Source organism: Myiozetetes cayanensis, unplaced genomic scaffold (assembly GCF_022539395.1).
Source record: "Myiozetetes cayanensis isolate MyiCay16 unplaced genomic scaffold, myiCay2020 scf110, whole genome shotgun sequence".
In the NCBI taxonomy this organism is placed as follows: domain Eukaryota; kingdom Metazoa; phylum Chordata; class Aves; order Passeriformes; family Tyrannidae; genus Myiozetetes; species Myiozetetes cayanensis.
The window spans coordinates 39,849-67,017 of record NW_026086716.1 but is presented as its reverse complement, the minus strand read 5'-3'; the positions used below and the strand labels follow the sequence as shown (position 1 = coordinate 67,017).

The 27,169-nt window shown below is 42.0% G+C and overlaps 1 protein-coding gene across 10 annotated transcripts in view; it reads left to right on the top strand.

Moving 5' to 3' along the window:
- Positions 1 to 237: 237 nt before the first annotated feature.
- CAST (calpastatin) overlaps positions 238 to 27,169 on the top strand; it is a 51,642-nt gene continuing 24,710 nt past the window's right edge. For 2 of the 10 annotated variants that reach the window (XM_050306065.1, XM_050306064.1), the window contains exons 1-3: positions 238 to 360; positions 5,254 to 5,319; positions 13,094 to 13,165. In XM_050306065.1, the coding sequence (XP_050162022.1) occupies positions 319 to 360; positions 5,254 to 5,319; positions 13,094 to 13,165 (180 nt within the window). In that variant the 5' untranslated portion in view covers positions 238 to 318. Of the gene's footprint in view, positions 361 to 458; positions 594 to 5,253; positions 5,320 to 13,093; positions 13,166 to 18,165; positions 18,254 to 22,555; positions 22,637 to 26,785; positions 26,819 to 27,169 lie in introns of those variants that run through there. The other 8 variants (XM_050306067.1, XM_050306066.1, XM_050306063.1 and 5 more) reach the window with 7 other exon arrangements.

Here is a 27,169-nt window from a genome sequence, read left to right as displayed (position 1 = left end):
TGTCCACACCCAAACACTTTCCCAAGGGGAATGACTTTCGCGAGGAGAAGGAAAGTGTCTGTGCGCTTTTTGTCCCCCCTCACTTTAAGGAAAGCCACCCTTTATTCAGCTGAGCGTCGTCCAGCCAGGCACTCGACGTTCCCTCCCCGCCACATCCCGGCCCTGCAGCTCCCCCACCCCCCCGCCATTCCCCCGTCCCGGCTCGGCGCCCGCAGGAAGGGGAGGGACCGAGCGCCTTTCCAGCCGCCCGTGGAGCCGGGAGTGACTGGCCACCCCTGCTTCTCTTCCCCGGGATCGGTGGCAGGAGCCCCGCCGGCAATGTCGGAGAGCGGGACGGGGCAGCAGCCACTGCCCGCGGCGGTAAGGCGGGACTGGGAGGGACGTGCGGGATCTGGGGACGTGTGTGCGAGGAGGGCGGGGGAGCCGCTCGGCGCTGCCCCGGGCGCCCCGCGGCCCTGGCGGTGGGAGCGGCTCCGCGCCGGGCGCCGCCCTGGGGCGCGTCCCGGGCCGGGCCGGGCCGGGCAGTGCCAGGCAGGGCGGCGGGGAGCAGCAGCGGCAGCGCCATGGCTTTCGCCCGGTGGTGGTACGCCATGGTGAGTGGGGGGGGGGGACCCGGGGAAGAGCCCGGAGCACCCCAGGGAGGGCCCCGTTGGCGGGCGCAGGATGCGGAGGGCTCCGGCGGCCGGGGTGCTCCCTCCGCTCTCCGGCATTCAGGCTGGAGAAGGGGCAAGGAAAGGGTTGTGGTGGCTGCAGGTGAGCCAGTGTCTTTTTTAAAGGCTCCTGTAGCGGTGCTTCAGGTCAAGTGGGAGCGCGATGCCCCTCTTCATCCCCTCCGCAGCCTGACAACCACACTTGGAAACCAAGTGTTTTGGTGCTCTTGGAAGTTTTTCGTCATAACGCGAAATCGAGAGGTGACGAAAGTGCGCCAGGATTTATGTGTACCTGCTCTTGGGGAAAAAAACTCCACACAGTGCCTTATTTCCAGAGGGATGCTCTTCCCTGTAGGTGGGTGGCAGGGCTGCCTGGAAGAGCCAGGGCTTTCCACATCTTCCCTGAGTAAACCACATCTCTTTTGATGGCTCCATGCGATTTGGATGGACTTGCGTCGCTACTCGTTGCTGTGACGAGCCTGTGATTGTATTAAAAAGGCTTTTTAAAAAACCTTTATGGTTTATTAGTCATAGGAGGAAATGGTCCGTCTCTGTATGGAGTAATGGAGAAAAAAAATTTGCATTCTGTTAAAGTTTTACAGAAAGTATACATTGTGCAAGAGAAAACATCACTTAAATGTATTTCCTAAATATATAATCAGGTAGGTGAAACCTGCTGAGTTTATAAGTGTACTTTTAAGTTGCACCGTGTAGCTTGGATCAGTGTTTAGCCGTGTTTTCAGGTGTTGTTTGTTGTCAGATCAAGTCGGTGGTACTGTGGTGGAGGTGACACAAAGTCACAAGGAGGTAAGTTTGGGAATTGCTGCATTGAATGATGAAATGGGTGTTAAAAGCCTTGATAGTTCTGGTCACTGCATCCAGGGTAAGAAAAGATGCTAAGATAGGACTACCTGTGGTCAGAAGGAAACTGTTCCTACACCTGCTCTTTTGGAAACCCATCTTTATGATTTTTGGCACCAGAAGGGCACCTGTGTGAACACACAGGTCTGGAGATCTCTCTTGTCTCCAGACACAAAGGAGTGTGGCTCTAAAAAGGTTTTTGCTGGCTGGTGGATTTAAAGCAGAATGGGTTGGATGTAAGAAGAATCCAGGTTTCGCCATTTCATTTCTTACATGACTTGATTGTGGCTCTCCTGGCAGCTCTTTATATGTCAGTTTTCTGAGCAGTATCAAAGATCTTTATCCTCTTCACCGTTTCAGCTGAAAAGGCAGGTCAGATTCCCATCTCATTTAATACCTGAAGTGCAGAATTGCTTGACTTCGCCTGAGAGTCTTGCAGGGAGGCTTCACTTCTCGCTCAGTTACTGTGTGTCCTCTGAGATGCTGCTCAGTGTCACTGAACAGAAGGCTCGTTAATGCTGACGGGGCTCCCAAGGTTTAGGAGGAATTTCTTGAAGGAAAGGCTTTAGTAAGAGGTTGGATTTTTTGCACACACAGGTGTGTAGTCAGTCGTTAGTAATCTGCTCTGTGCTTTTCACCCAGGTCATTTACTTTCTAGTTTATAAATGCTCTTTGAGTCAGAAGTTAAAGGTGTGTCTCAAAATAATAGCATGGTGACATTTTTGTGCACTTTAGAACAGGATGAAGGTCTCAGGATAAACTTTCTTCTTCATGATGCATCTATATTTTAGTGAATGTGTGATTATAGGTAGGTTTGTGGGTTTGTGTTTTTTTTAGTTAGGAATGTTGGAAAATATTTTGGGCCAACTTAAAAGCTACAAGGAATTGTTCTCAGCTCTTGAGTTAAACTAGACGTGTAACTTCAGCTGTACGTCCACAGCTTGTGTGAGAGGGCTGGAGATGCTCTGACCACTGGCTTGGTTATGGATGTGTACCTTTGGCATTGTAAGGAGAGATGAATAAGAGAAGGAAAGAGTGCCAAAAGAAGAGGACAGCTCATGTCATCAGCTTGTGAATACAAAGGAGCAGTGCATGCACACTGTGCCAGGAAACCTAAGCTTAGCCTCTTGCCAAGCAGATTGATTTACTGTCTTTATTTTATTTCTATATTTATTTTCTTACTGGAGGATTCAAAGCTTGGAAATATAGATAAGGAAGGAGCCGTTGAAGGGCATTTTTGAAACAGGGTCCCTCCTCATAACTTATACATCAACTGTTCAGGGAACCAGCATGGTCTCCTCAGCAAGTGGAAGACGCTGCGCTTCCAAGGTTTCTTCCTCAGGATGGCAGACTTTCCTGCAAGGCAGTACTTTCACAGGCTGTTTAATTATCTGAGGCTGGAGAGTATCAGCACTTGGTGTGTACACAGTGCATGACTCCAACTTACTGGGTAAAAATTTACTTTGGTCAGACTGTATATGCTTTGTTCTCCCAGTAGGAATAAGAAGTATTGGGCCTCTAAGTCAAAGTCTTTTTATTATAGGTACAGTCTGTAACAGCATTCTGGAGGGAAGATGTATGCTTTTAATCTCTCTCTGACTTGAGTTTAGGTGTGGCAAAGTAGTGGTCCTTGTCCTGGTCCATTCCATGTCCTCCCTGGACAGTGAAGCTGCCCTGGGGTCCCTCAGGGACATGGAGTTGATATTCTGCTAGCCCCCTTCCATATCTTCTTCTTCATAGTCCTGGGGCTGGGTGCCCTTTTGGATGCCATGCTCATGTCTGCTTCAGGTTTCTTTGGTATGAAGATGAGGAGATGGACTTAGGGAGGAAGGGTGAGACCAGATTTAGCCCAGGTGAAGGTCTGGCACGTTCAGTAGGAATTACGTATTTAGTTCCTATATTCTCTGACTTGGTTAACTAAAATTAAAAAAAAAAAAAAAAAACACAAAAAAAAAAAAACAAAAACAAAACAAAAAAAAAAAAAAACCTGCACTTTGCTTGGTGTTGATGCTTTTAAAACCATGTCTGAATTTGAAGAAGAAAGTGAATGAAAGCAAGGAAATACACGTGGTGTGCGGAAAGACATGCATGTTTCAATAGCTGGATTAGCTGGATTCAGAGTAGCATTTGGCTTCTAAAGAATTGTGATGCTGAGGATATTCATATAAGACGAGAGCCCCATCAACACACCTTTGCTGGGCAGGAGCTGAAGCTCCTGAACCTTAAAGCACTGCTGTCTCTGGAATTACTGTTCTGTCAGCAACAGCACTCACTGGTGTTGCTTTTACCAGTATGTATGTGGTATGCTTTTATTGTAGCAGTAAAAGCACAGATAAATGGGTTAATTGTATCTATACTTAAAGTGCTGTTACAGGGCACTGAATTAATTCATCTCATACGTGAAAAGACCAACTACAGGACTTGTTTTTCCTCTGAAGAGGCACAATTGAAATATGAGAACAGCATTTTGAATTTTAAAATTTGTCAAGTACCATAGTCATGCCCAACTTATTTTAAAAACTGGAATTATTAGAGGTTGTTCAAAACAATTATTGAAATTTTTATTGTGTTCCAGTATAATGGAAACAATTAGAGACATGCTACGCTTTTATTTTCTAGTTTTATTTTCATTCAGCTGTAGTGTTTTCCCAGCCTGTCTGCTGATGTACTAGAACAGATTTCTGTTGAAGATAGTGCAGTGATACATGGATCATTACTTTCTCCCTATAGCCATGTAAAGAAAAATCTGTAGGAACTCATTACTTAGTGGATTAGCAAACTTTACCCCCTGCTGCTCAGTCCTCAAAACAGAAGGGAATAAATGAGTCTTGAATCATCTCCTGTCTTTACTTAACAAAACAAACCTGACGGGAATCCTTGCTTCCAGATGTCTCACTGGCTGTGGGAAATTACAGTAGCCAAGAGACTAAATAGTAGCTATATTATGTTGCCTTTTATATTAATTTCTTTTTACTTTTAATTTATTATTTTTGGAAAAGGTTTTTTTGAGGGACCATATTCACCACATTTCAGAAGTGCAGAGAGTTGCAATGTGTGATGAGCAAACTGTCTCTTTGTACATTGCTGCACATGGGAAGCAAATGGGGTTGCACATCAGGTTAGGTGAAAGGAAGAGGTTTAGGGTCTTGGAGTACATGAAATTTTCAGGAGGTTTGGGAATCCTGGAAGAACTCTATTTCCTAATGTGTACCCATGCCTGAACTATTAGAGCATTTATTTTTTTCTATATCAGCACCAGAATTATGGAAATCATGATAACAGCTTTCTTTCAGGTAAGGAGGACCGGGAATAATGAGCATTTTAGTGTGTCTGAGGGAAATTCAAGTGTTGGAGAGGATTGTACTTGTCCTGTTGGTCTCCCTGGGAGCTGTTCAGTTTCTGCTGAAACCTGTGAGACTGACAGCATTTCCAAAGCTGTTGAAGAGTGCTGTGCTGGTGAGGAATGAGTGATAAGCTGAATATCTTCCAGACCTTTTCACAAGAGCAGTCATGTTACACATACTGTCCTGGAAGTCCTGAGCTTCTGGCTGATTCCAGATGAAGTTACCCAGCAGGTCATTTAGAAATGCAGTCCATTAGCGAGAAGAAAAATTTCATGCTTCCTTCTGTCATGTCGTATATGATAGAAGTCATACTTGCAGTAAGATGTTTGGGAATTTTGCTATGTAGAAGGTATAATTTAAGGCCTTACTAACTACACATCTATTTTCTCTGCTTACAGCATGGTGACAAGAAGGCAAGTGGAGATTCTTCCAAGCCAGGAGAGAAAAAAGCAGAAGTCGCAGAGGTAAATTCAAGTGTTTGAACATATTAGGAAAAAAAGTCAGGAACAAATTTCATCCTGTACAGATTTTTGCCTTTTGATAGCAAAATGGGAGTTTTCAGAAAATTAACTGGTGACTACAGCCACTCACTGTTCTTTCCAGGAATGTATAGTTTTGTCTTGTGCTGCTGAGAGTCCTACTGGGCATATTTCTTTGCTGTGTTCATATTTTCCCAAATATTTCCTGTTAGTATCTGTGGAAGCTATCTCAGTAGAGTATGTACTGTGCAGTGCCAGGACACTGTGGGACACACATGGTTTTTCCGTTTCCCGGAGGTAAAGGTGAAGTGAGGGCACTGTGACACTTTTCGACCTTGTTTGCACTCTGGCTTTTCTTCCACAGCCAGAAATTCAAATTCATGCATAGATGTTGCACATATGCTGACACACTTGGAAATATGTGGCCTGTGCTATATTTTAAAAAAGGCAGTTTTCTGCCTCCTCAGAAACTGGTATTTACATTGAGTTTACACAAGCAACTTTACGGTTGGAGCACAGCAGCTATTGCACACCATCAGAGGGCATCAAGGGTTGCAGGCAGTGTTTGGAGAGTATTTGGACTGGTCATCTCTCTCCCAGAAGCTCCCTGTTAGCCACTGGGTGGTAGGTCCTTATGTGCTACAGTGAGTCAGGCTGGTGATGCAAAGAGAAGGTATTGTCCAAGCCAGGTCACGAGTGCACTGATCATCATTTCCCCAGAAGCCTCTGCTATTCCAAGGAAGGTATAATAGCAGATTAAAAAAAAGAGTTTGTAGAAATGACTGTTGCAAGTTGTCTACTTGTCTTTAAATGTTAGTCGTTGGTCCAGGGAAGCCAGAAATAGATATGCCTGATGCTTTATCCTTAGGAGAACCTATGTGGGAAATAGCTTTGCCTAAGCTTGTTTAACTGCATTGCAAATAAGGCTAGTGAATGCTTTTATTGCAACCCTCTGAAGTAGATGGTTTAGGCAATTGCCTTTCTTTCCTGTCCAGAAAAGCAAGGAAGGCTGCTCTAGCCTGGGAACACATGCCTCCTTTCCTTTCTATAGATACTTTAGTTTTTTCATAAATCCCATTGTTCATTTATACATTCTTGATTTAATGACAGATTCTTGGACTGTGCATTTTTACTCTTAACAGAGAAGTGCTGACTTTTTTGTGGGAAGTGCAGGAGTTGAGGCCTGTAGGTTGGGGTTGTGGAGTTGCCGTTTCTGACCTCTCACTGAGAAGATCTGTTTCTAGCAGCAGAAGACTCTTACTAAATTTATTGTCTGGATACTTTTGCTTTTTGAGTCCTTGGAATACTGCATGCGTGTTTCCTCTTTTGAATTCTTTCTATGTTTCAATCCTTCCACTGACTTTGCAGTGCTTAAAAGTGAAAGCAGAGCAAAGCCCTTTTCCACAAACTCAGTGAACAGTGTCAGCCCCGCTGTGGTTCACACTTACCTCCAAAACACTTTGATTTGTTAAGCAGTTGAGGTAGTAACTCATAACAGTTGTACACAGCTCCCAAGAGTCTGCTATGTTACATTTTTGTTTAAAAGTCAGAAGTTATTTCCATGGTCTTTTATTTTTTTAAACCGAAGTTTATAATCCATCTGCAGATAGTTTTGGGCAGTTTTGTCTAGATTATCAAGGTTGTTCACCTGCCTACTAGAAAAAGTTTGATAATGCATTATGAAATGGACAAGGAAATAGGAAAGTTCTTTGAAGACTTTATATCCATATTGAAAGGAAAATAGTAAAATCCCATATGGTTATTGTTTAAGTAAAAATAACAATAAAAACCTCTGTTTCTCAGATTTTTGGGTAGATAGTCCTGAAGGAGTGAGAGAAGGAGAGTAAAGATTTAAAAAACTGTGGTAGGAAGAGTGACGCTAGGAGATGCTAATCACCCACAACATCAAGGAAAGCGCAAAATGAATGGTGTTAGGGTATAGAATAGGCTTCTTAAGCTTTACTGCCTCAGAAATTTAAAAGTAGATTGAGAAAAACCAACTGGCTTACTGCAGATAGAAACCTACTTGGTAAGATACACCCTTGTATAGAGCTGCTGAGGAGATTAAATGGTTCCATAGGATTTTTCCAATTTTAGCCTCACAATCCAGTAATATAAAACAATGCTTTAAAAGATTTAGGAATTAGCTGTGTGAAGATGATCTATTTAATAACTCCCTAGGTTTGGAATTACATACACTCATTGCAGGGAGTACATGTAATTTGTGTATTATGTGCCAACAAACACTGGTTCATAGGATTGTTTCTTCAGGAAGTATTTACTTTTTAGGTTTCCAGTGATGTTCTGCTTAATTTTTGGGAGTATTTTCATCCTTGGATCTTGAAGCATTGCATAAAGGAGAATAGACATGTTGTCTGAGTGACATAGATGAAATGTGAGAAAGGTGCTGAAGCACAGAGCTGGAGTTGCCTTACTTCAGGTCATCCTGCTGCTCATCACGACAGAAAAGAACCAGGTCACCAAAGTAGCAGGCTAGTCCACACAGATAAAAGCTCAGTGGGGAAGCCATGAACTCAGTGAAAGCAGTGAGCCTTCCCCTCTGAATCCTGGAACTGACTGCCCTTCCTGCACGTATGAGTAGCACAGCTGCAGCCTGTGTCTGTCACTTCAAAACTTTTCTACAATCCCTTGTGTTCCACTACACTGGCCTGGCTGATGCTGAAGTCACACAGCTGTAGCTTGCAGACTGGCTGGAAGAGACAGATGGCAGGTGTGTTGAGCAGCTGTTTGCAGCAGATGCCGTTCTACTTGGTGTCTTTATAACTTGTAAACTAAAGGATGCACACAGTCCCTCTCTGTAACTCTTCCCAAGGGTCCACTCCCGCCTCTTCTGCTCTGTTGCCAGAAGCATCAGCTTATTGCAGTACTGAGGTTCCAGCTCTTCTGAAGGGCTAAATTTAGTCTGTCCAGTTTCTCAAAACGAAAACAAAGATGTGGCCTTAAGGCTGTAATACCCATTTTACTTTAACACTGATCCTTCACAATAGCCTGTGGTAGTTACTTGGAAGACCTTTGGTCGTGCTAACATTCAGTGCTATTGCATCTAGCAAAGGAGAGAAGTATTGTGCACAGATTTTGGAAGGGACAGAACTCTGATATCATAGCCCTTGTTAGCAAAGGAAAGGTACTGCCATACTTGTTTGTATCATTTCAGGAGTGCTGCTCAAGCTTTCACCATAGACAGAGGTGGGGTGAGGGGGCTATTTGAATGGGAAGGGTCAGCTTTGGGTTGAGGTACACATTGTCAGTCTACTGGTGAGCAACTGAGTGTGTATCTGTGCATGGTGCCTTGTTGAAATAGGCAAAAGACGTGCCGGAGGGACAGAGTTGGAAACTGCAGGTGCATTAAAAAATATAATTGGAAAAAGATAGAGGCAGTTCTTCATCATGGTAATTGACTGTGTTTTATGTTGTATTGGGCACTGCTCGAGGACAAAGGCACAAGTCACAGGGATGTATCTTGTATCTCTATGTCTTGGTTGTTAGAACCTTTACATTTGTTGAATTCACATCCTAAGCAGAATCAGACACTTGTTGAAAATCTACATCAGCTTTAATGAAGTGTTTTCATTTCTTATGAATGTGTGTATGGTAGATGTTAACAGAAACAAAATGATCATTGTGGGAATTGGTGGTTGCTCATGCACTTGAAGCTGTTGCATGGTTTTGCAGCTGGGATGCAGCTGCCATCCAGTGAAGGTGAGTGATGTGCTGCAGTTTTCCCCATATCTGCCCCGTTTTCTCATTGCATTGTTACATAATGGAGCTGAGTCAATATGTCTGCAGCATACCATTGCAAAGTGTATGAAATAATGAATTTCCTTTCTTCTCCTGTTCTCCTGATCTTTCGGGGCTTTCAGCAGTTTGTTAACATGTGAGGGACAGCTGGTGTGGTTTTTCCTTACCCCACAGTCTTCACCTTACATATGCCCCTCTGTCAGTTTCATACCACTTTCTGAGACCATCAGGGCACTGGTACTCTAGAAGCTTTTGGATACTAAAAGATAAATTCTTTCAAGGGGAGATGGGACAAAATCACTGAAGAGAAACCCAGGATGGTTTAAAAAATACACTGAAATTTAGAAGTCCCCAGCCCACACATTATCTGAGTGTGCAAGAGTATTTGGAAGAAATATCGACATGGACCTGACCTATTTCTACATCACTGGTTTTGAGATTTTTTTATATCAGCTGCTAGAGACTACTTCTAGAGACAGGGAAATATTAAAAGTGAAGCTCATCCAAACTCAGTAAGGCAGGTCTTGTTTTGTAATGGATTGCATGGTCCTGGTGTCCTGTTCTTGCCCACCATGTTCAGTGTTGCCCTGTCAGAGGGCTGCCCTTGGGACACAGTGTGGTCTTAATGCTCAACCACATTGTATTCCTAAGATCAAGGCAAAACTAGTGCTCCTGTTGTGTGTGACTGTGCTCTGAAACCCCTCTGCTCTGTTTTGAGTGGATTCAGGCTCGAGTTAATAACTGCATGTAATCTGGAAAGACCTATTCTCTTTTTGCTGTCATAGAGGGAAATACCAAGGAGAGGTTCTTTATCCCTGTAAAAGCCCATCCTGTGCATTGCTGCTGTCAGGATTTGAAAATGTATTAAAAGACGGGCACAGCCATGTATTTCAGGAATTTGAAGCCCCAGCTTAGAGTAAGGTAACATTTTACCAGATATGGTATGAAACTGGACCCACTCTAAAGTGTCCTGACATTCCAAGCCCCGCTTTACAGTAGTGTGGACGAAATCCGTCCTGCTTGCTCAGATCATTATACTTTACTTCGCAGGAAATACATTCTTTACTTTGAGAGGATTATAGTGATAATTGGCGCTGAGGCATTCCTACCCTTTTAGAATTGTTTCTTTTCTCTGAAGCCAGGATTTCGGTGATACTTTTTAATCCTGAAGCTTGTCATTTAGGATTCCTTATCCAGAAAACCATTAGAGTCACTCAAGAGTCCCGGGGCATAGTGCTGAGTAAAGGTATTAATTATGACTGGTGACAGTCTCTTGGAGTGCTCACTGCTGGTCTGAGTTGTGCATGCATTTGTGAGGGGTTTTTGAATGCAGCATTTGTGAGGATTTTTTTCTACTTTGGTACCAAATTGTTTACTTCAAACTGCACTGTTTGTGTGTTTTCTTTCTGCCCCTGTACCCCACAGCACTGTGGGCACTTGGCACAGGGGATTGTGGCCCTCGTCTATCCTCAGTGGAGGGGTTATGAGAAGCTTCTTCGTCATCTCCACTTTCTGTTTTGGTGGTTCTTTGGCTAAAATGCCAAAGGTAGTTGAAAAATAACATTATTTCAGTTAAATTTTTGGTACTCAGTGAGAGCTGTTGTGATGTGAGGCTCTTTCTGCTGTAAGAAGAAATATAGTGTGATTTCTGCTCAAGCAAATCTTGAATGAAAGATTGATAGGAGGAGGCTGAAATGCTGCTGATGGTTGTCAGAGACATTTTCAGAACAGAAATTGCACATACTTTCCTTTTGTGGTTTGGTAGCTTTTTTTTTTCTATTAAGCCAACTGCACCGTGTCTTCCCTTGGAAAATATGCATATCAAAAGGGTTTATATTTCATTTCTCCTTTATTAAACCTGTAAATTAATATTCCACTCTGAAACAGTGTTTTGTCTTTTTGTTTTGAAGCCACTGCTGATAATGAAGAGTAGATTATAGGTACCTATGTGCAACAGCTTTTATTCCTTCTCACACAATTCTTTACAGGCTTGTGATTCTTTTAATTCATTTCACAAAGAAGCTGTGCTTTGATAATTCATTGGCTCTGTTATTATCAGGTTGGAAGGCGAGATGTGAGTACAGCTGCAAGGTAATTCTTCAGCTGTTTGGGTCTGAGACTTTCACAGAGGAAAAATACTGTTCCACTTCTTGGAGGGGAGAAGATGGGAACAGCCCTGATGTATTTGTTGATAAAGGGGGTCAGAGCCGGCTTGCATGGAGAGAGCATTTTGGGAAACACATAATATCATTATATTAATAAGAGTAAAAGAAGGATGAACCGAACAGTATGATGTGGCTAGTCTTTGAGCTTTTACAAATGTTTTAAGTACCAAAGAAGTTATTTTGGAAAGATGATCCTGGGAGCTAACTTTACTTAGTGTGTGGTGGACAGCATTCAGTAAAGAATACTCATTTGTTCTGGTGGCTTAACTTTCCATGTAGCTTATCTCTAGGTAGTCTCTCTCTACTCCAGAGGAGAATGTATTTGCTTATTTTTCTTCTCTCTCTCCTACCTTTATTTCTCTTCTGCTTACCACAAAACAGAGAAACATTTACATTAACAATTTTTTCTTTATTCTCTTTAATGGGTTAACATAAGTTCATATTCAGGGCAAGGATTTATTTCACTCTGTTAGTTGTTTGTTTGTTTTGGGTGGGTTTTTTGTATTTCAGGCTTGGTGGGGGTGAGGAAAGTTAGCCTTGTGCTTGAATTTTTGGAGTGTGTTGATAGGTGTCATAAAAACTCCTTCTGTAAAACAGTACTTTATGTATGGATTTGTGGTATTTTGCGATTCTGAGATTTTTCAGAGCATCACAGTTGTGTGAGACATATTCTTTAGTAACTAAAGTACATCCTGAACACCATGAGCCATGAGACCCTGAACCAAAGGCTGAGCCTGAGGTGTCAGTCAAGATCTGTGGTACTGAAGGCATACACAGAATACTGATTGCTCTTCAGAGGTGTGCTCTTCTCTTTTTGGTGATTTTTTTTAAATTTCTTTTCTCTCTGAAATTGGGAGAGTAGCACTTCAAATTTTTAATTGGACAACCTAATTAGAAGTGGAAGGATCTGTGGATTACAGAGTCTATACTGGGCAGTACTGCTCTGTACTGGGCAACACTGGACTTGAGCAGTTGTGCAGGAGGACCCTGGGCTGGGACACAAGGAGGAGCAGCCACACTCCTCTGTAGCAGGAAAAATCACTTTTACTCTTGGTTTTTGAAACATCCTGTGAAGTTTTACTGGGATGTCGTTGTTTCCAGTATGGCCAGGACTAAGTGTGACATCCTTGATGTACATGTCTCTAATCATTTCCGTTTGTACCTTTGAGAGATATTTTGGTGATGTTAATCTTAGGTAAGTGGCCACAGTGGGTGGCCCACTGCGCAGGCTCTAACTAAAGGTGACTGTTCAATGTGCAGCTTTTTTTACTCCAGATGATCTCCAAATTTTTGAGCTAAATCAGAAAGAGAACAGAAGCTGGAACTGCCTTAATGACAGAGCTCTCCAGATCCCCCAGTCTGTTCCAATATCTGGTTCCCAGTCAATTAAAAAAATGGTGCTACTGAGTTTTCTGGTGGAATCTCTTGTCCTTCTGCAGCCTTGCCTGCTTGTGGAGAGCAGCTGGAAGTGTGAATGCTGTAATTGTGTTATAAATCTTGAACTTCTTAGAAAAACTATAATTTTGCCCTTAGCTTTGTACCTTTACCTCCCTCCCTGAGGGTGTTACCTTCTTGATTATAATTCAAATTATGTCTGAACAGCAATAGCTTGACCTTCTTATTTTTGATATCTTTCATTAAATTATATATGGTTTCTGTTGCTTTAACTGTTACTTAAAATGGAGTCACTCTGCCACAGGAAATAGCACAGACATACCAACCATAAAACAGTGCAAGAGAACTCAGCCTGTTCTGGGCTGGGCAACACTTTTTTTATTTTTTTTTCCCTTCATAAATATTTCTGATGTTTGCTATGTCTTTCTTTTATTTTGTAGAAAAAACAAGTAAGTGCTAATGTTAGCCAACCCCCCAAAACACAGACAAGGGGAGCACCTGCTGCTGCTAAGGTAATGCATACTGAAGGAAGTGGTCTTTCTTACTATTTTAACATTGAAGAGGATATGGTGTGGCTTCACAGAAAACCATTTGTTCAACAGCACTAGGATGCTCTTCATGACTTGATAGAAATCATAGTGAATTGAAATTAAGGGGGAGCACAAGCCACTGTTGACTTCCTGAGGAAACAGATATGGTAGCATTCTCCCCTTTCGCGTGTTCTTTGTTGGTGTCCTAGTTATTTTAAAGAATCCTGGTCCCATTGATATCAGAGGCAAACTTCATTTGACTTTAACGGCACTGTGGTTCTTTATTCGTCATTAGCTGTATTTTTGGATTCTGTTTACTTGGTGGAACCGGGTGAGATTGAAGCGCCGAGAAACTGTCTTTGCTCTCATTGTCCCTGGAGTGCCTGGAGTGTCCATTGTCCCTGGAGAGGCATTATAAAGCTGAGTTGCAAAGGAGCACAGATGATACTCTGAGGAGCAACAGGGTGCTCAGGTCTTGCAGAGTATTGAAAGAAGGTGTTGAAAATCTTCTCATGGTGGTTATGCATGAACTGATGGCTGTGCTTGGTAGTCATTGTTACCTGCTGTTTGTCACAGATGACTGAAATGCAGCTCACTGGAAAGAGAAGCAGCAATATGCTTTATTGAGGTAAATTAATAATTTGACAGTTTGATGGAAATTAATGAAGATTAACGGTGGTTTGACAACATTCAGTAAGTTTGATTGCCAGGTTCACCTCATTAATTACTGCGTGGAAGAAACATAAAAAGGAAAATTGAGTTAGAATTGAGTTGGAATGATTCACACAGAGAGATGAAAAGGGTAATGGAGACCTTCCCGCTGCGTTTCGAGGTTCAGAGTATACCCCCTTGCTTTCTAAATTCCTGATGGACCTTAAGTGTGGCTGAGTTCAGACTTAGTCTCAGATTTGGGCAAGAGTTTATGTCTAGTGGAATTATCCAAATAATGTTTATAACATGATTCAGCAACTGTATATGGATTAGTGCTGTTTCATAGCATTAATTCAGCACACTGTCAATCAATCACTCACCGAGGATCTATAGTGAGTAAAGGGTCTCTCTGCCACCAGTGAGGAAAGATCTCTGTCTCAGGTGAGGGATCCCAAACCTCAACAGGCCTCCTTGCTCAGGGGAAGGGTCTGTGGTGTGCAATCCTGCTGCAGTTCAGGGAGAGCTCAAATCAGGCCTGTCTTGATAGCAGAGTGAATTATTTGGCCGCTGGTCCGTAGCAGAGACAAGATTGATGTCTTTGTTTAGCTCTGGTACCTTGTTCTGCACTTTCATTATCTTGCACTTTCAGGTTTTGAAAGCCCTTTTTAACACATTTTTCAACACACCTTCATTCCTTTGTATGTGAGCCAGGGGCTTTGCAGCTCATCAGTTCACACCAGGGATGTGAGGCTGGCTGCTCCTACAAATTACTCCAAGGAGTCCATTAGTCCACCCCAGAGTTCTATATCTGGAGATAACCCATTGTTTGAAGGACCCTATCAGCAGGAAGTGTTTCTGCTTTTGAATGTGATTTTTATTTTCTTAATCAAAGCTGTTGTAAAATAATACCCCTAAAGATTTCTCTGTGCCACCCAAGTACTTATTTTTTCCTTTCTACCTAAGGAAGGAGGAGACAAGGATATAAATGCTGTTTTCACTTTCTTCCAATGCTTTTGTCTAATGCTTTAAGGACATCCCCAGCTTTTCTTTCTATTCCTTGTGTTTTGCCAGGGCCTTTCTCCTGCTAGTCAAGCTGGATGTAGTTGTCCATATGTAGTTCCCATGATAGGTGAGACAGTCTCAAAGATCATCCTTCTGCTTAAGAATCTGTAGCTGCATAGTCCCGTGGAAGCACGTATCTAATTTTCTAACTAACACAAGTTTTCTTTTGGTATTTGGTGGGGGTTTTTTTTCGGTTCATGTTCTTTTTATGATAATGTGTCCTCAACCATAAGTGTGAAAGGCACGATTTCTGGTGGTGCTGCTAAGCATGAGAACTGGAAGGTAGTGTCATGAAAATAATACAATGCAATTGCCAGGAATTGCTTTATATTGGGTTATGACAACTTAGGCTATGTATTTCATCAGTACTTGGTGTTTCTCCAGTTTCTGTGACATTCCGAAGTATTTATAGGTGAAAATTATATAGTATGAAAATACTCACCTCATGGCTGTCTAATACTGACTGGTTTTGGATAGCTATTTTAAGTTTAACTGTTTTAGTTCCCACTCAGCCTTTTCTGCTTTTCTTCACTAAGGCTAAATCTCTTGTTAATTATATATTTTAATAATATCCTGTGAGTCTGTAGTGTTATTTAAAATAGAGCAAAACTCAGAGATGTCTTGTTCTTGTAGTTTGTGCCACCTGTACCTTTTTCAAGCCATTTGGCTGGCTGTATTCCTTTCTGCCCTTATTTTGGTCTCTAAAAATACTTATTGGAAACAAAAATTTTGCAGAGCTTTTTTTTTTTTTTTTTTTTTTTTTTTAAACAGGAATTTTACAGGAAGAAGAGTATTTCTTGAAGAGCCAAGGCAGTTCTTTCTCTTTTGCTGTAAGCCAATCAGATCTTTTAATGCAATCAGAAATACTCCACCTGCTCTTAAACAATTTGGGACTACTGTTTCTTCCTTTATTTCTTTTCCCCTGATATAGATTTAATGTTTTCTGTGTGCAAAACCTCTTTTGGTTCTTTAATAATTCTGTTGGTCAATAGGACTTGTCATTGGTGCACTTTATCCCAGATAAATTTTAACTCCTTAGAAGAGGCAGAGGAAGTAGGATAGTTAAGTTTGGTTTTTTAACCCATTCGTACACTCCAGTGAAATTACTTACTCTGAACTGAACAGCCAGAGGGGGTTTTGCTGCTCCATGTTAGGCCCAAATAATTTTTCCTTTTAGTTAGTAAGTAATAATAACTGATGGCTTGTTCCTTCTTGGGTCACCTGCATTTTTGAGTTTTAAGGTGCAGGAACTTGTGTGTGATGAAGGTTTGTCATTGTGTCATGGATACGGGTAGTCTGATTGTCCTGTGATGGTACCTGTCACATGGATGACTCCTAAGGGACAGCACTTTGTTTGGCTTTGTTTGTCTGGCTTTGTTTTAGTTTCCATCTGAACAGTTCTTTGTGCCTTCCTTTTACTCCTGTGCTCTTTGTTTGGTCACTCTCGAGTTCCTGGCATTGCAGCCAGGGTGTACTCATTGCTTTTGCTCAGTCTGTTCTTATGGGGATGTTATTTGACTGCCCATGGCAACCTTGATGTGCCTGGTTTCTGCATGACTCAAACCTAAATTAATAATTTAAAGGTGTTTAACAGAAACAGGTGCTCTGACTCCTTTGACTATGTGTGTTTTCAGTAAGCATTTATCTGCCTTGTCAGATAAATGAACTGAAAAGGTAGATTCAGGTAAGGTTGTGATCATCAATATTTAGTGGTTGCCTATGAGCAGCCTCTTCCTTGTATACATTAACTGCAAAGGTGCCCAAACCAGGAGGTCATGGCTTATTAGTATTATCAGACAGCAGTGAGGAGGAAAATCTGATCTAACCTCCTTCCTCTGCAGAGGATGTGTTTTCTTTAAAAGCCTTTAATGATAGTGTTGCCAGTTCCACAGCCATCAGGAAAGCCAGTTTCTAGCTCAGTGTTTAATCATAGCTATTAATAGAAGGCACTGATAATTGAACACAGAGGAATCCAGCCACCTTTCTTGGATCTTTGTGTTCTTTTGTGGTAATTCCATTGATAACAGATGTTTTGCTACTTTTTATGTAGCAGATTTTTTGCATTGCTCGTAATGAGTAATCATTTTCTTGTGGCTGGCTGTAGCTTAGAGAAGTGAGAGTCTTTGTCCATTTTACTATCATGGAGTATTTTTTGAAACCGTGCTGGAAGAGCTCAGCAACAGTGGAAATTCAGTAAGAATTACTTTTATTTCAGATCTTCAGAGAAAAGCTTCTTGACCTTAATGATTTAAGAAATTTAAGGTTAGTTGCTTTCGACTGGCATCCAAATTACTGCTGTCTTAAAGGGGCATTCAGTCTGCTTTCTTATGCAATGAACAGGAATACAAGATAAAAAAAGGGCAGTTACTAAATACCTTTGAGTGAAGTCCCACTGTTTCTGCAGTGGAGAAGTTTATCTAGTTTATCATCAAAAGTGGTTCCTACTATCAGTGTATTTACTGTTTAGGTTTCTTTCTGTTGCATACCTTATTTATCTGTCACCAGTTTTTTATTTGGTAGCCTTTGCAGAGGCACCTTGCGAAGGAAACCATTTTTGAGTAAAAGGTGTCTGAAGTCACAGTCCCATATGACAAGTATTGAGAATTTGATTACGGAGCCAAAAAAAAAAAAAAAAAAAATCAAGAGCGCGTCACTATGGGTATTTCAGGAAGAACCTTGTAACTTATTAATATAAATTAATATAAATTAATATAAATTATTTGGATTTGTTATGCTTAAAAAAATTCCTAGTCAAGTTTTGATGGCCTTGACAATGACTTTCAATTAGTAACATTTGTGTACTCTGGGAGCCTGTTTAATCAGTTCAACTTTAGGGAGGGTATTTTGTAGACTTCTAGTAGGAATATTGGTCTTTTGAGGGGAAGTGAGTAGATTCCTTCCCGTGGCACCAGTGCAACTAACTCTTAAGGTGAAAGGCGAGCACAGCTTTTTGAAAGCTGACTGTTGCACCATCCTAAGCAGGCATTTCAGCCCTGCTTTTGCTGCGTGACGCTCGCCGTGTCAGCCTGGTGACAGCTGTCCCTGCTGGAGGACCTTGGTCCAGCCACCTCCCGAAGTGACCCGGGAGTGGGAGGCAGGCTTGCTCATTGTGGCTTCTCGCTTCCACCGTACTAGCAGAGCCTGAACCTGCCGGTTTGGGTCCCCTCCCCTGGCACGGTGGGGCTGTGCTGGCAGTGAGGAAGCCGTGCTGCTGGGTGGAGATTGTGCCACTCAGCACACGGGCTCGGCTTTGCCAGCGCTCCCGGAAGCCGCAGCCACAGCTGCTCCAGCGCGGGGGCGAAAAACAGCCGCGTCCTGCCATTCCTGATGGAAACAGAAGGCACACGTCTATCCGAAGTGAGTTAGCTATTTTTGTTTGCTCTGCTTTCCTGCTGCCTCTGCTTGAGGCTCCTTTGTGTTCATGTTGCAGTCCGTTTTTTTTTATTGTTTTTCCTTTCTCCCCCTCCCTGTCTTCCGGGAGTTTTGTGGGCTGAAGTAACACAGGCCGCCAGCTTCAGGGCTGCCAACGTGATTCAGTTGTCAGCAGACTTGAAACGCTACAGTGTGTGTAGTTAATTAGCTTCTCAAGTTATTTTAACATGCTGGAAACACCCTTTTTAGACACTGTAGCACCACCTGACAAAAGCAGTTGGAAGAAGAGAGGGAAGGAGAAACAAACTTTTTTAAAGTAGTGTCTAAGTTGTTCTTATATTGCTGTTGTATTTATGTTTTTGTTTTGGGGTGTGGTTTGCATTTTTTCCTTGCTCACAGCCCGCGCTGTTCCTGAGTCCAAGAGCCATGTAATTTTTTGGCATACAAATGCAGAGCCTATATGCCTGTGGCATATACAGGGTATTGCATAGTCAGGGTGTGGTGATCTGTAAGAGCAACGTCTTGGTTGAACTGTGCTTACGTATCAATACTTTATTATTATTAAAAATACATAACCTGAAAGTGCTGAAAAATCTGATACGGCACACATATGGAAAAAATAAGACTTTTCAATAAATTGTATTCTTTCTATAGTAGTAGAAAGTAGGTAGGTGGGTGTTGCTTAAGGTATGCCACTGTTTGCTTATTGTTGGTAGTATACTTACTCCTCTTTTCTTTGGAGAAAGTGCACTAAATAGCCCAGAGTTCTTGAACATTGCAGCCGACTCTGCTGAGTTTTTGATCTCTTTTTTTGTTAGGGTTTCTTAGATTGATATAAAACATACAATAAGAACTTCTACATTAGACATTCTCTTTTCTAGACTAGCTTATTTGTTACTGTCAGCTTTTTGTATAGAGTGGGGCTTTTTTGGTTTAGGGGCTTGAGGGTGGGTCTTGTGGGGTTTTTTTGGATTTTGTGTTTGTTTTTTTTTTTTTAATTTGTTTTTGTTTGGGGGGATTGGGGGTTTTTTTGAGTGATTAGGTATGTAGGGTATGTAGAACTTGAAGAAAATTCTGTTTCTGATCTTGGAGTGGCAGAAACAAGCTCCATGACCAGTTTTTCTCACAACTCTGATTCTAGAGCTTTGCACTTCAGGCAGACACTCCCAGTTTGAAATCTAGGCGAAGCTGTGCTGCTCTGGAGATGGTGGCTCTTGGAGGATGGGGAGTGGGGGTAGAGGAGAAACCTCTGTCTCCAGAAAGCAAAGGAACTGCTTTTTCAGTGAATAGTTCTCCAGCCTCTGCATTCTCACCATTTCTGCCCTTTGTTATCCTGAGATGAGAGTGCACTCACTAATGCTTGAGTCTCATCTGTCAAAGGAAGAGCCTGGCAGGGAGACAGGAGAGTTTGGTCATCTTGGATACTCCTTGGGAGCTCCTTAAGGCTCAGAAACCCTTCTGGTTCTGGAAGAAGTCAGGTCTGTGCCTGGCTTTATGCCATGCTTAGTAAAAGTGCTTGGACCAACTAGGAAATTAACATTTTTGATCCCCAGCAGAGAAGTCATCAGTGAAGCAAGTGCCCCAGTCTGCCTCTTTTTAAGTGGAAATGATAAAACAATGTTGATTTTTTCTAAAATGATTGAAGATAAAATCCCAACCACACACCACCACCCCTGTTTATGCTGCGTTATCCCTAGATTATCTTTTCACAGCGAAGTTCTGTTAAGATTCCTTGACTTGGTGTGTTTTGTTTATTCTCCTTTATTGGTTTCCATTCGTTTTGGTAACTACTGCCACCGTGACCATTTGTGTATCAGTTCATACAGCTTCATGAATAATATTTTGTTTGTGCATCTTCAGGGTGAAAAATGCAATTTCTAATTCAGAGTACTGCTCAGCTTGAGTATGGCCTGGCTTGATTGTTGTAATAGAAGTAATTGAGCTCATAACCTTGGAGATCTTCAGTCCTAAGATGAAGTCCTCTTTTACGTATCATTTCTGTCTTTTTAACCCCACCCTGCCCTCCCTTTAGAGAGTATTGGTTCCGTTTGTAAATTCCCTGGTTCTGGTTGCAATTCCCTGGTTCTGTCCCGTCTCTGCTGAGTAGGGCTTTGCAACACTGCAGACCAAGCGACACAAATCCTAGCTGAGCTCAGCAGCGATGTGTGGCATGTGGCTGGCACCTAATCTCCTGTTTCCCTGGTGTTTACTTATCAGCCTGCAATTTGCAGACACAGATAGGTGTGGAACATTCTCGTTTTTGAAACAACACACAGAAATGGAAGCAGTTAGCTGTAGCTAAATGCTAACAGTGTGCAGGAGGTAGAACTGAAAAGAGGACTTCTGAGCTGCCTACAAAAACAGGAGGGCTCCTCTGCAGTGACCAGCTCATACATTACTGTAATGCTGTATTGTGCAGAGTGGGAACCTGAGAAGAGCTGTGACTGAACTGGGGCATTGCTTCTAATATTTGAGTATGACTGAATGAAAGTGAAATTTCAGTGTGCACCAGCTTGTTGAATTTATGCTCGCAGAAACAGGAAGTTTCCAAGAGGAGGTAATTGAAGAGCACATTTTAAAGAGAAGTAAGAATGGCATGTTTAAAGCAGATTATTGATGTAATTCAAAAGAAACAAGGCGTGTGCAGCCTGTGATATTGACGCGGTCTGTTTGCAGACACACAGATGTGAAGGCAGCAGATGAAGTCTGTACCCTGCTTGGCATGTAATGACCTTCTTTCCAGGTCACTTTCCCTGATTGTGAAAGGACATTACATAGAAGTTGCCTTCGTATGTAGTAAAGCCTTTGAAGCAGGAGCCATGCTGCACACTGGAGTTTAAGTAATTTCTTGTGGTCACAAGTTGCCTTGTGAGTATGTGAAGGTTCTTCGTGTTTAGCTGCTGTGCATGATCTCTGACCAACTATCAAACTCCTTTACTGCTTCCAAAAGAAGTAAACAACCACAAACTAATGCACAGTGCTTCTTATCATCACCTGTGGGATAATTCTAAATTTTCCTGCACAACCCTAACTTCCTGCATATAAGTAGTATAAACAGAGGTGTTGGAAGTTTAAGAAAGAGTCAAATGGTACAAAAACTGTTTAAAGTGAATCGTCATTCACTGTCCTCAGTTATTTTTTAAGCATAAAGCTGATACAGAGACTTAACAGTTAATAAAATAAAGAAGAGCTAACATACCAGTATTAAGCTTTGAACTTGAATTAGATTGCTGAAATCCAGACATCTTAAAATAGACATCTAACCTAAGGGTGGTTTGGCAGATCAGTTAGTTTCTAGGTGGTGTGAAGCCTTGTTCTGCACTGTGGTAAATATAATACAGATTTCATTCACTGGTTTGCTTGATAACATTTGAAGTAGTGTCACCAAATTCAAATAGGTTTTCTCAAAAAACACTGCTTAAAAAACCTGTTATGTTAAAATTGGGCAGTATGGTTAGCCAGCTTTAGCGGATACATAAAATACATTCAGTGATGAAATATTGTCAAGTTTCTTCTGTGTTCCAAAATAGCAGAAATTTTATTCTAGTATTCAAAATAGAAGAAACCAGTAGGAGTGAGTCTGTGTTATGGAAGTTGTCTGGCTCAGTGTTCCATGATGATCAATAAATTTAGCAGCACTTGAGGCTCTAAAAAGGCTTTACAAGCTAATCAGCTTTTCAATTTCCTGGTTCAGACCATTCTCTTATAAAAATCTATCATGTTTTTGTTTTAGGAGCAAATGGCTTTGTTTCCTATGTGTCTTTTAGCATCTCTCAGTGATGGTTGATCTTGCTCCTGGGTACAGACTAGTAATTGCTGCAAATACTTGTTCTGTGGGGTTAGAAAATTGCAGAATAATGAAATTTTGGCATTAATCTTCTCCACAGTAGCAAGCCAGATCATCTTCTGAACTGAGTTTTGCAGAGAGATATGGTTCTGTGTTATCAGCAATCTTTGGATCTGGTCTCTGATTTACTGTGGTCGACTTTCTAATGGGGGAAAGAAGCACTAACATAATCCTCCTGTTTGTTACTAGTTTAACTGTCATTTAGGAGGAGAGTGCATTTGGAGATTTTGGAGGTAGTCAGACAGCAAATCCTCTTCTGGTGGGCTCCTAGGATGGCACTTCAGACAGGAACATCCTGAGTCTTTCTTGGTGGTTCTTCCAGGCATGGTCCCCCCACCCCTCCCCACACATCTTCTCACACACGGACGTTGTTCCCTGAGTCTCAGTGCAGCTTAATTTTGTTCTGAACATACCCTTTGAGGTTTGTCTGTCCTCTGCAGATGCGTGGCCTTCAGCTGTACTTCACCTTATTCTTCACATTTACACTGGGCTGTGAGTGCATATTGGCACAAAGCAAAATCGTAAGTTTCTTAGCTCTAAGGGGCAGTCAGTTTTTCTCTAAAATTACATTTTTTGTTGTCTTTACCAAGTTGTAGAAATTTAAACTCTAATAATAGATTTATTATATATGATATGATCTATAGAATTAATGTATTTATATGTAATTTATTTTATATATTTATAATTATAGTTATATTCACCAATATAATTAATAATATTAATATAATTAATAATATTAATTATATTAATTAATGTATGAGAAATAATTAAATTCCTTATAATTCATGAATTATATGATATAATCTATAGCAACAAGATTTTACACATTTTTCATTTATATTCCTACCAGCTGAGTTCATGAATGATGAAAGCACAGGAAGCATCTGTAGAGAGAGAGTTTCTTCTTGTTGGTTTGGGTTTTTTAAAGACAAATATTTAAAACCAAGTATATTGATGAGTTGATCTGCAATAGCATGAACTAAAAAAACTGCCTCAAGTAACAACTCTACCAAAGAATTTTAGATTGAGGTAGATCATAGCTACAGAAAAAGTAACTACCAACTGTCCTCCGAGAATTGTTTTTTTCCCATCCCCCCTCAGTGGCTGGCAGGAGCAGTAGGCTTTGTTTATAACATGCAGTGTTGGTGAGTTTCAGTAATGATAATTTAGAAGCTTTAGAAGTGAAAGAGGCACGTGGCAAAGTCAGTCATTAGAATTTGCACCGTAAATTGTTTAGAAATCATTCTGATCACTTCTGCATAGAAACTGATCACAACAGGACAACATAATAGGCTGTATATAGTAGCAGTGTTCTATGTAAATATACCAGTCTCCGAGTAATACATAGGTGCTAATTGGAAACCTGTATCCTGCTGCTCCATTTCATTAAGTTCTTAATATTAAACCTCTACAAAATTAACTGAGAGCCTGACATGTTGAAAAGAATATTGTTTTCTTGGTTGTGTGGGGATTTTTACCTTTCTCTTAAAATGGTGGTGTTTTTTTTGTAACAACTTAATAGCATAACTATATATAAGAACAGTAATTAAAAAAAAAAAAAAAAAAATGGAGCCCCTGGTGGTCTAGTGGTAAGGGTGCGGCGCTATCACCGCCGAGACCCGGGTTCGATTCCCGGTCAGGGCCACTCCCGGGCAGGTGGGGCTCGTTAGCCCTTAAAGGCAACCCACCTACGTCCTGAGGACCTCGCTGCCACCGTCCAAGCTCGCTTGGCCCCGGCAGATGAACCTTAGGATTAAAGGGTGGGCTCAGTTCCGCGCACACTGTGTCTCACCTAAAAAATCCAATGCGCAGGCTGGAAGGTGTAAAGACCTTCCCCGGATCTTCACTCGTGAAGACTGGCCATTATAATTAAAAATAATAGATATTTCCAAAATTACTTTGGATGAAAAATGACACAGAAGCACTCAAATTCGTAATTTTAAACTCAGCTGTTATAAATACCACTACAATAAAATTTATATAGTTATTGCTGAATTTTTTGCAGTTTTAAATCACGGCATGTCTTAGCTGCTGCATTGCCTTAATATATATATTTATATCTTTATACTTATGTATTTATTTGTACATGTACACACAGAGAGATGTTGGCTCAGATTATGTACTCACTCCTTGTGGGCTTAATGGAAAATTAATGGAACTGTGTTTATGCCACAGATCACAGAACTGTGTAGCCCTTAGCACATGCTATCAAAGCAAGTGAGACATTTAACCTGTAGCAGCTCAAGTGGTATTTTACACTTCAGTGAAATAACCCATTATTTTTCACAGTAGTTCTCTAGAAGAGCTTTTGCTGCCCACATCTTAAAAGTGCACATCTTAAAGCTTAGTATCAGAACCGTTCCTGTAAAGAGCCATTTCTAATCAAGTAGATTAGGTTTTCCCTCACATTACACAGCTGGTTTGAGGTAACCCTGTAAGTTAGTCATATTAGAATCAGAGTTGATGTCAGCTCTGAACCTGAGAAGCTGTCCCAGCTCATTCATATGTAAGATGTGTTAGGCCCAAAAGAGTATTCGGGTGGCACTTCAGTATCTGTTTTAGTCTAACTTCAAGGTAGATCATTCAGAAAATACTTATATAAATTCTCCCAAGGGCTGCCAGGGCTGGAGGCACCTGGTTCATCTGAGTAGTCTTTGCCACAGAAGGAATTCTTCCTTCTCTCCAGGAGGGCTATCTTTGAGCTCTGACTTGAGAGATTGTTACAGAGTAAGTCAGTTTTTTCTTTGTTTCCCATCTTATTGGCTTCCTGACCAGTGTGCAAAGGATCATGTGCTGACTTGCTTTTCCTGTCACCAAGTTATACCTCATACATACTTTTTCTTCATTTTTCCCCCCCTAAATCTGTCCTCAGATCTTTCTTTATCCATATGTGCTGCAGTGTGATGGCCAGAATTGTCCTAGCATTTGACCTAGAGGAGCTCACGTCAAAAAGGTTGAAAGTTGTATTTCACATTTATGTTGTCACAGTAACAGATTATTTTCTCCCAGATCCCTCTTTCCTTATTTGTTTTTGGCAAGAGTGTCTCAGCCTGTGGCACTACAGCCTTCACATATTTTTGTCAGCATTGCTGCTGGTTTGGGGGTTTTGTGTTGCTGCATCTGATTGTCTTCAGCCTTCCTACAATTGTCAGAGGTCCCTTCAGGCTGGGCACTGATTAACTTCCCTGATTCATTGAGAAAACATCACCTCAAGTACTGTGAGAAGTTGCACTGACAGCATGTCCTCCTCCGAAGGTTCATTGCTTTATTCCTGACCAAACTGTTCATTCTCATTTATTCTCTTGTTATCATCTAAGTGTCTCTGTGCACCCACTAAGTGGGTTGCTTGGCAAATGCTTTCAGCATCTCTTCTGGTTTTGAATGTCTCTACCAGGTGCACTGTGCTCCTTTCTGAGGGTGGGCAGTGACCTCCTCAGTGTGACAAATCTTCTCCATCAATTTCCAGAACTTAAAGTGTTAGTTGACAGTATCTCTCACTGCATTGCATATAGGGTAGTTTCAGTGATTTTTGGCTGTCTGTAACCAAGACCTCTCATGAATTTCTTCACCTGCTGTTCTCTTTTTCCAAAGGGCATCTGCATCCGATCATCTGAGCTGTTAAAATTGTTATCTTTTGGTATTTGTCACCATTTCTTTCTTCTTCTTCTGTCACACTTTTTACTTACAGATTTCTGAAGTACACACAGTGAGACTAGATAACCAATTTTGGGTAGATTTTTTGTGTTGTTTTACTAACTTCTTGGCTTCTATGGCTTTTCTCTTTCAACAGTAGAATAAAGACTAATTTCAGATTAGATTCCAGGTCTCGTCATCAGCTCTTCCTGGAAAGCCATTCTCTAACTCAAGATCACCTGAGGTCCTTTGGTCAGCTCCTGTCCCTGTCCCTGTCCTGCCAGCAGCATGGGCTGGTGAGAGGACAGGCTGTGACCCTACAGCTGTCACACTGCCCATCACCAGAGTGGGGTAATTAACAGGGGACCAGTCTTTACTTAATCACTGTTATCCTGTAGCCTCTTCTCTGTCTTTCAAGTCCCTTCTGTGGTGGTTGTGGGAGTTTGATGCGGGGATCATCTCCATGTGCTCTCTGCCTGTGGACTACTTGTGGTCCTGGATGTTTTGCTGTGGATTTGCCTCCACTCCCAGCTCACAGAACTGTGTGACAGACAACGCTCAGGCTGGGACCCCCCTATGGGTCATGACCAGGGCTGGCACAACACCCTCCAGCACCCATGCCTCTTTCCAGGCAGGAGAACAGGAATCAGCACTGATCACACTTATTTTTCCCTCTGCTGTTGGCTGTGCCCTTCAGGGATTCCTGACAGCTCAAATGACACCCCTCTCTCTCTGCCCAGCTCCAGCCTCCTGGTCCAGTCCATCCCTTGCTGTTTGGCATCCCAACCTTTTAGTGGAGGGGTGTCTGGCCCATGGCATGGTGAGATTCCCCTCCCTGGGAACGAGTAGGGTGTGCCTGCCTGGGCCAGAGCTGCTCAGCAGCTCTGCGTCAGGCTGTTGTTATGCTGGTTGCCAGGCAGCACTTGAATATTTACCTCCACGCCTGACACTCGTCTGAGTGTTGCTTCACCCTTTCTGCAGCCTGGCTGTGGGGCTGCAGCAAACTGCAGAGAACAGCTGGGGCACAGCTGGCAGGATCCTCAGGGACGGGAGCACCAGGACAACCCGTGGTAAGAGGATGACCCCCAGAGCCAGTCTGGTGCTGACAAAGTGGCACAAGGGTGACCAGATGAAGGACTGGATCTCGGCAGCCTCTTGGCTGTCAGCCTGTGAGGCTCAGCTTGGCTGCACATCCCCTCACCTAAGGGCTGGAAGAATGAGGACCCTCTTCTTCCTTGTAGTGGCTTTTCTGGGGGACAGAGTGGAAAATTGGAGGTCTTGAGTATTGTGGAATTAAGGCAGAAAATAAGTGAGACGAGACACTCTGTGGTGGTGTGACGGAAGGTCACGGTGCTTTCTCCCTGTGTGCTCTTCCCCTCTCTGACTCCCCAGGACAAGGCTTTGTTTCCCTGAGTCAACCC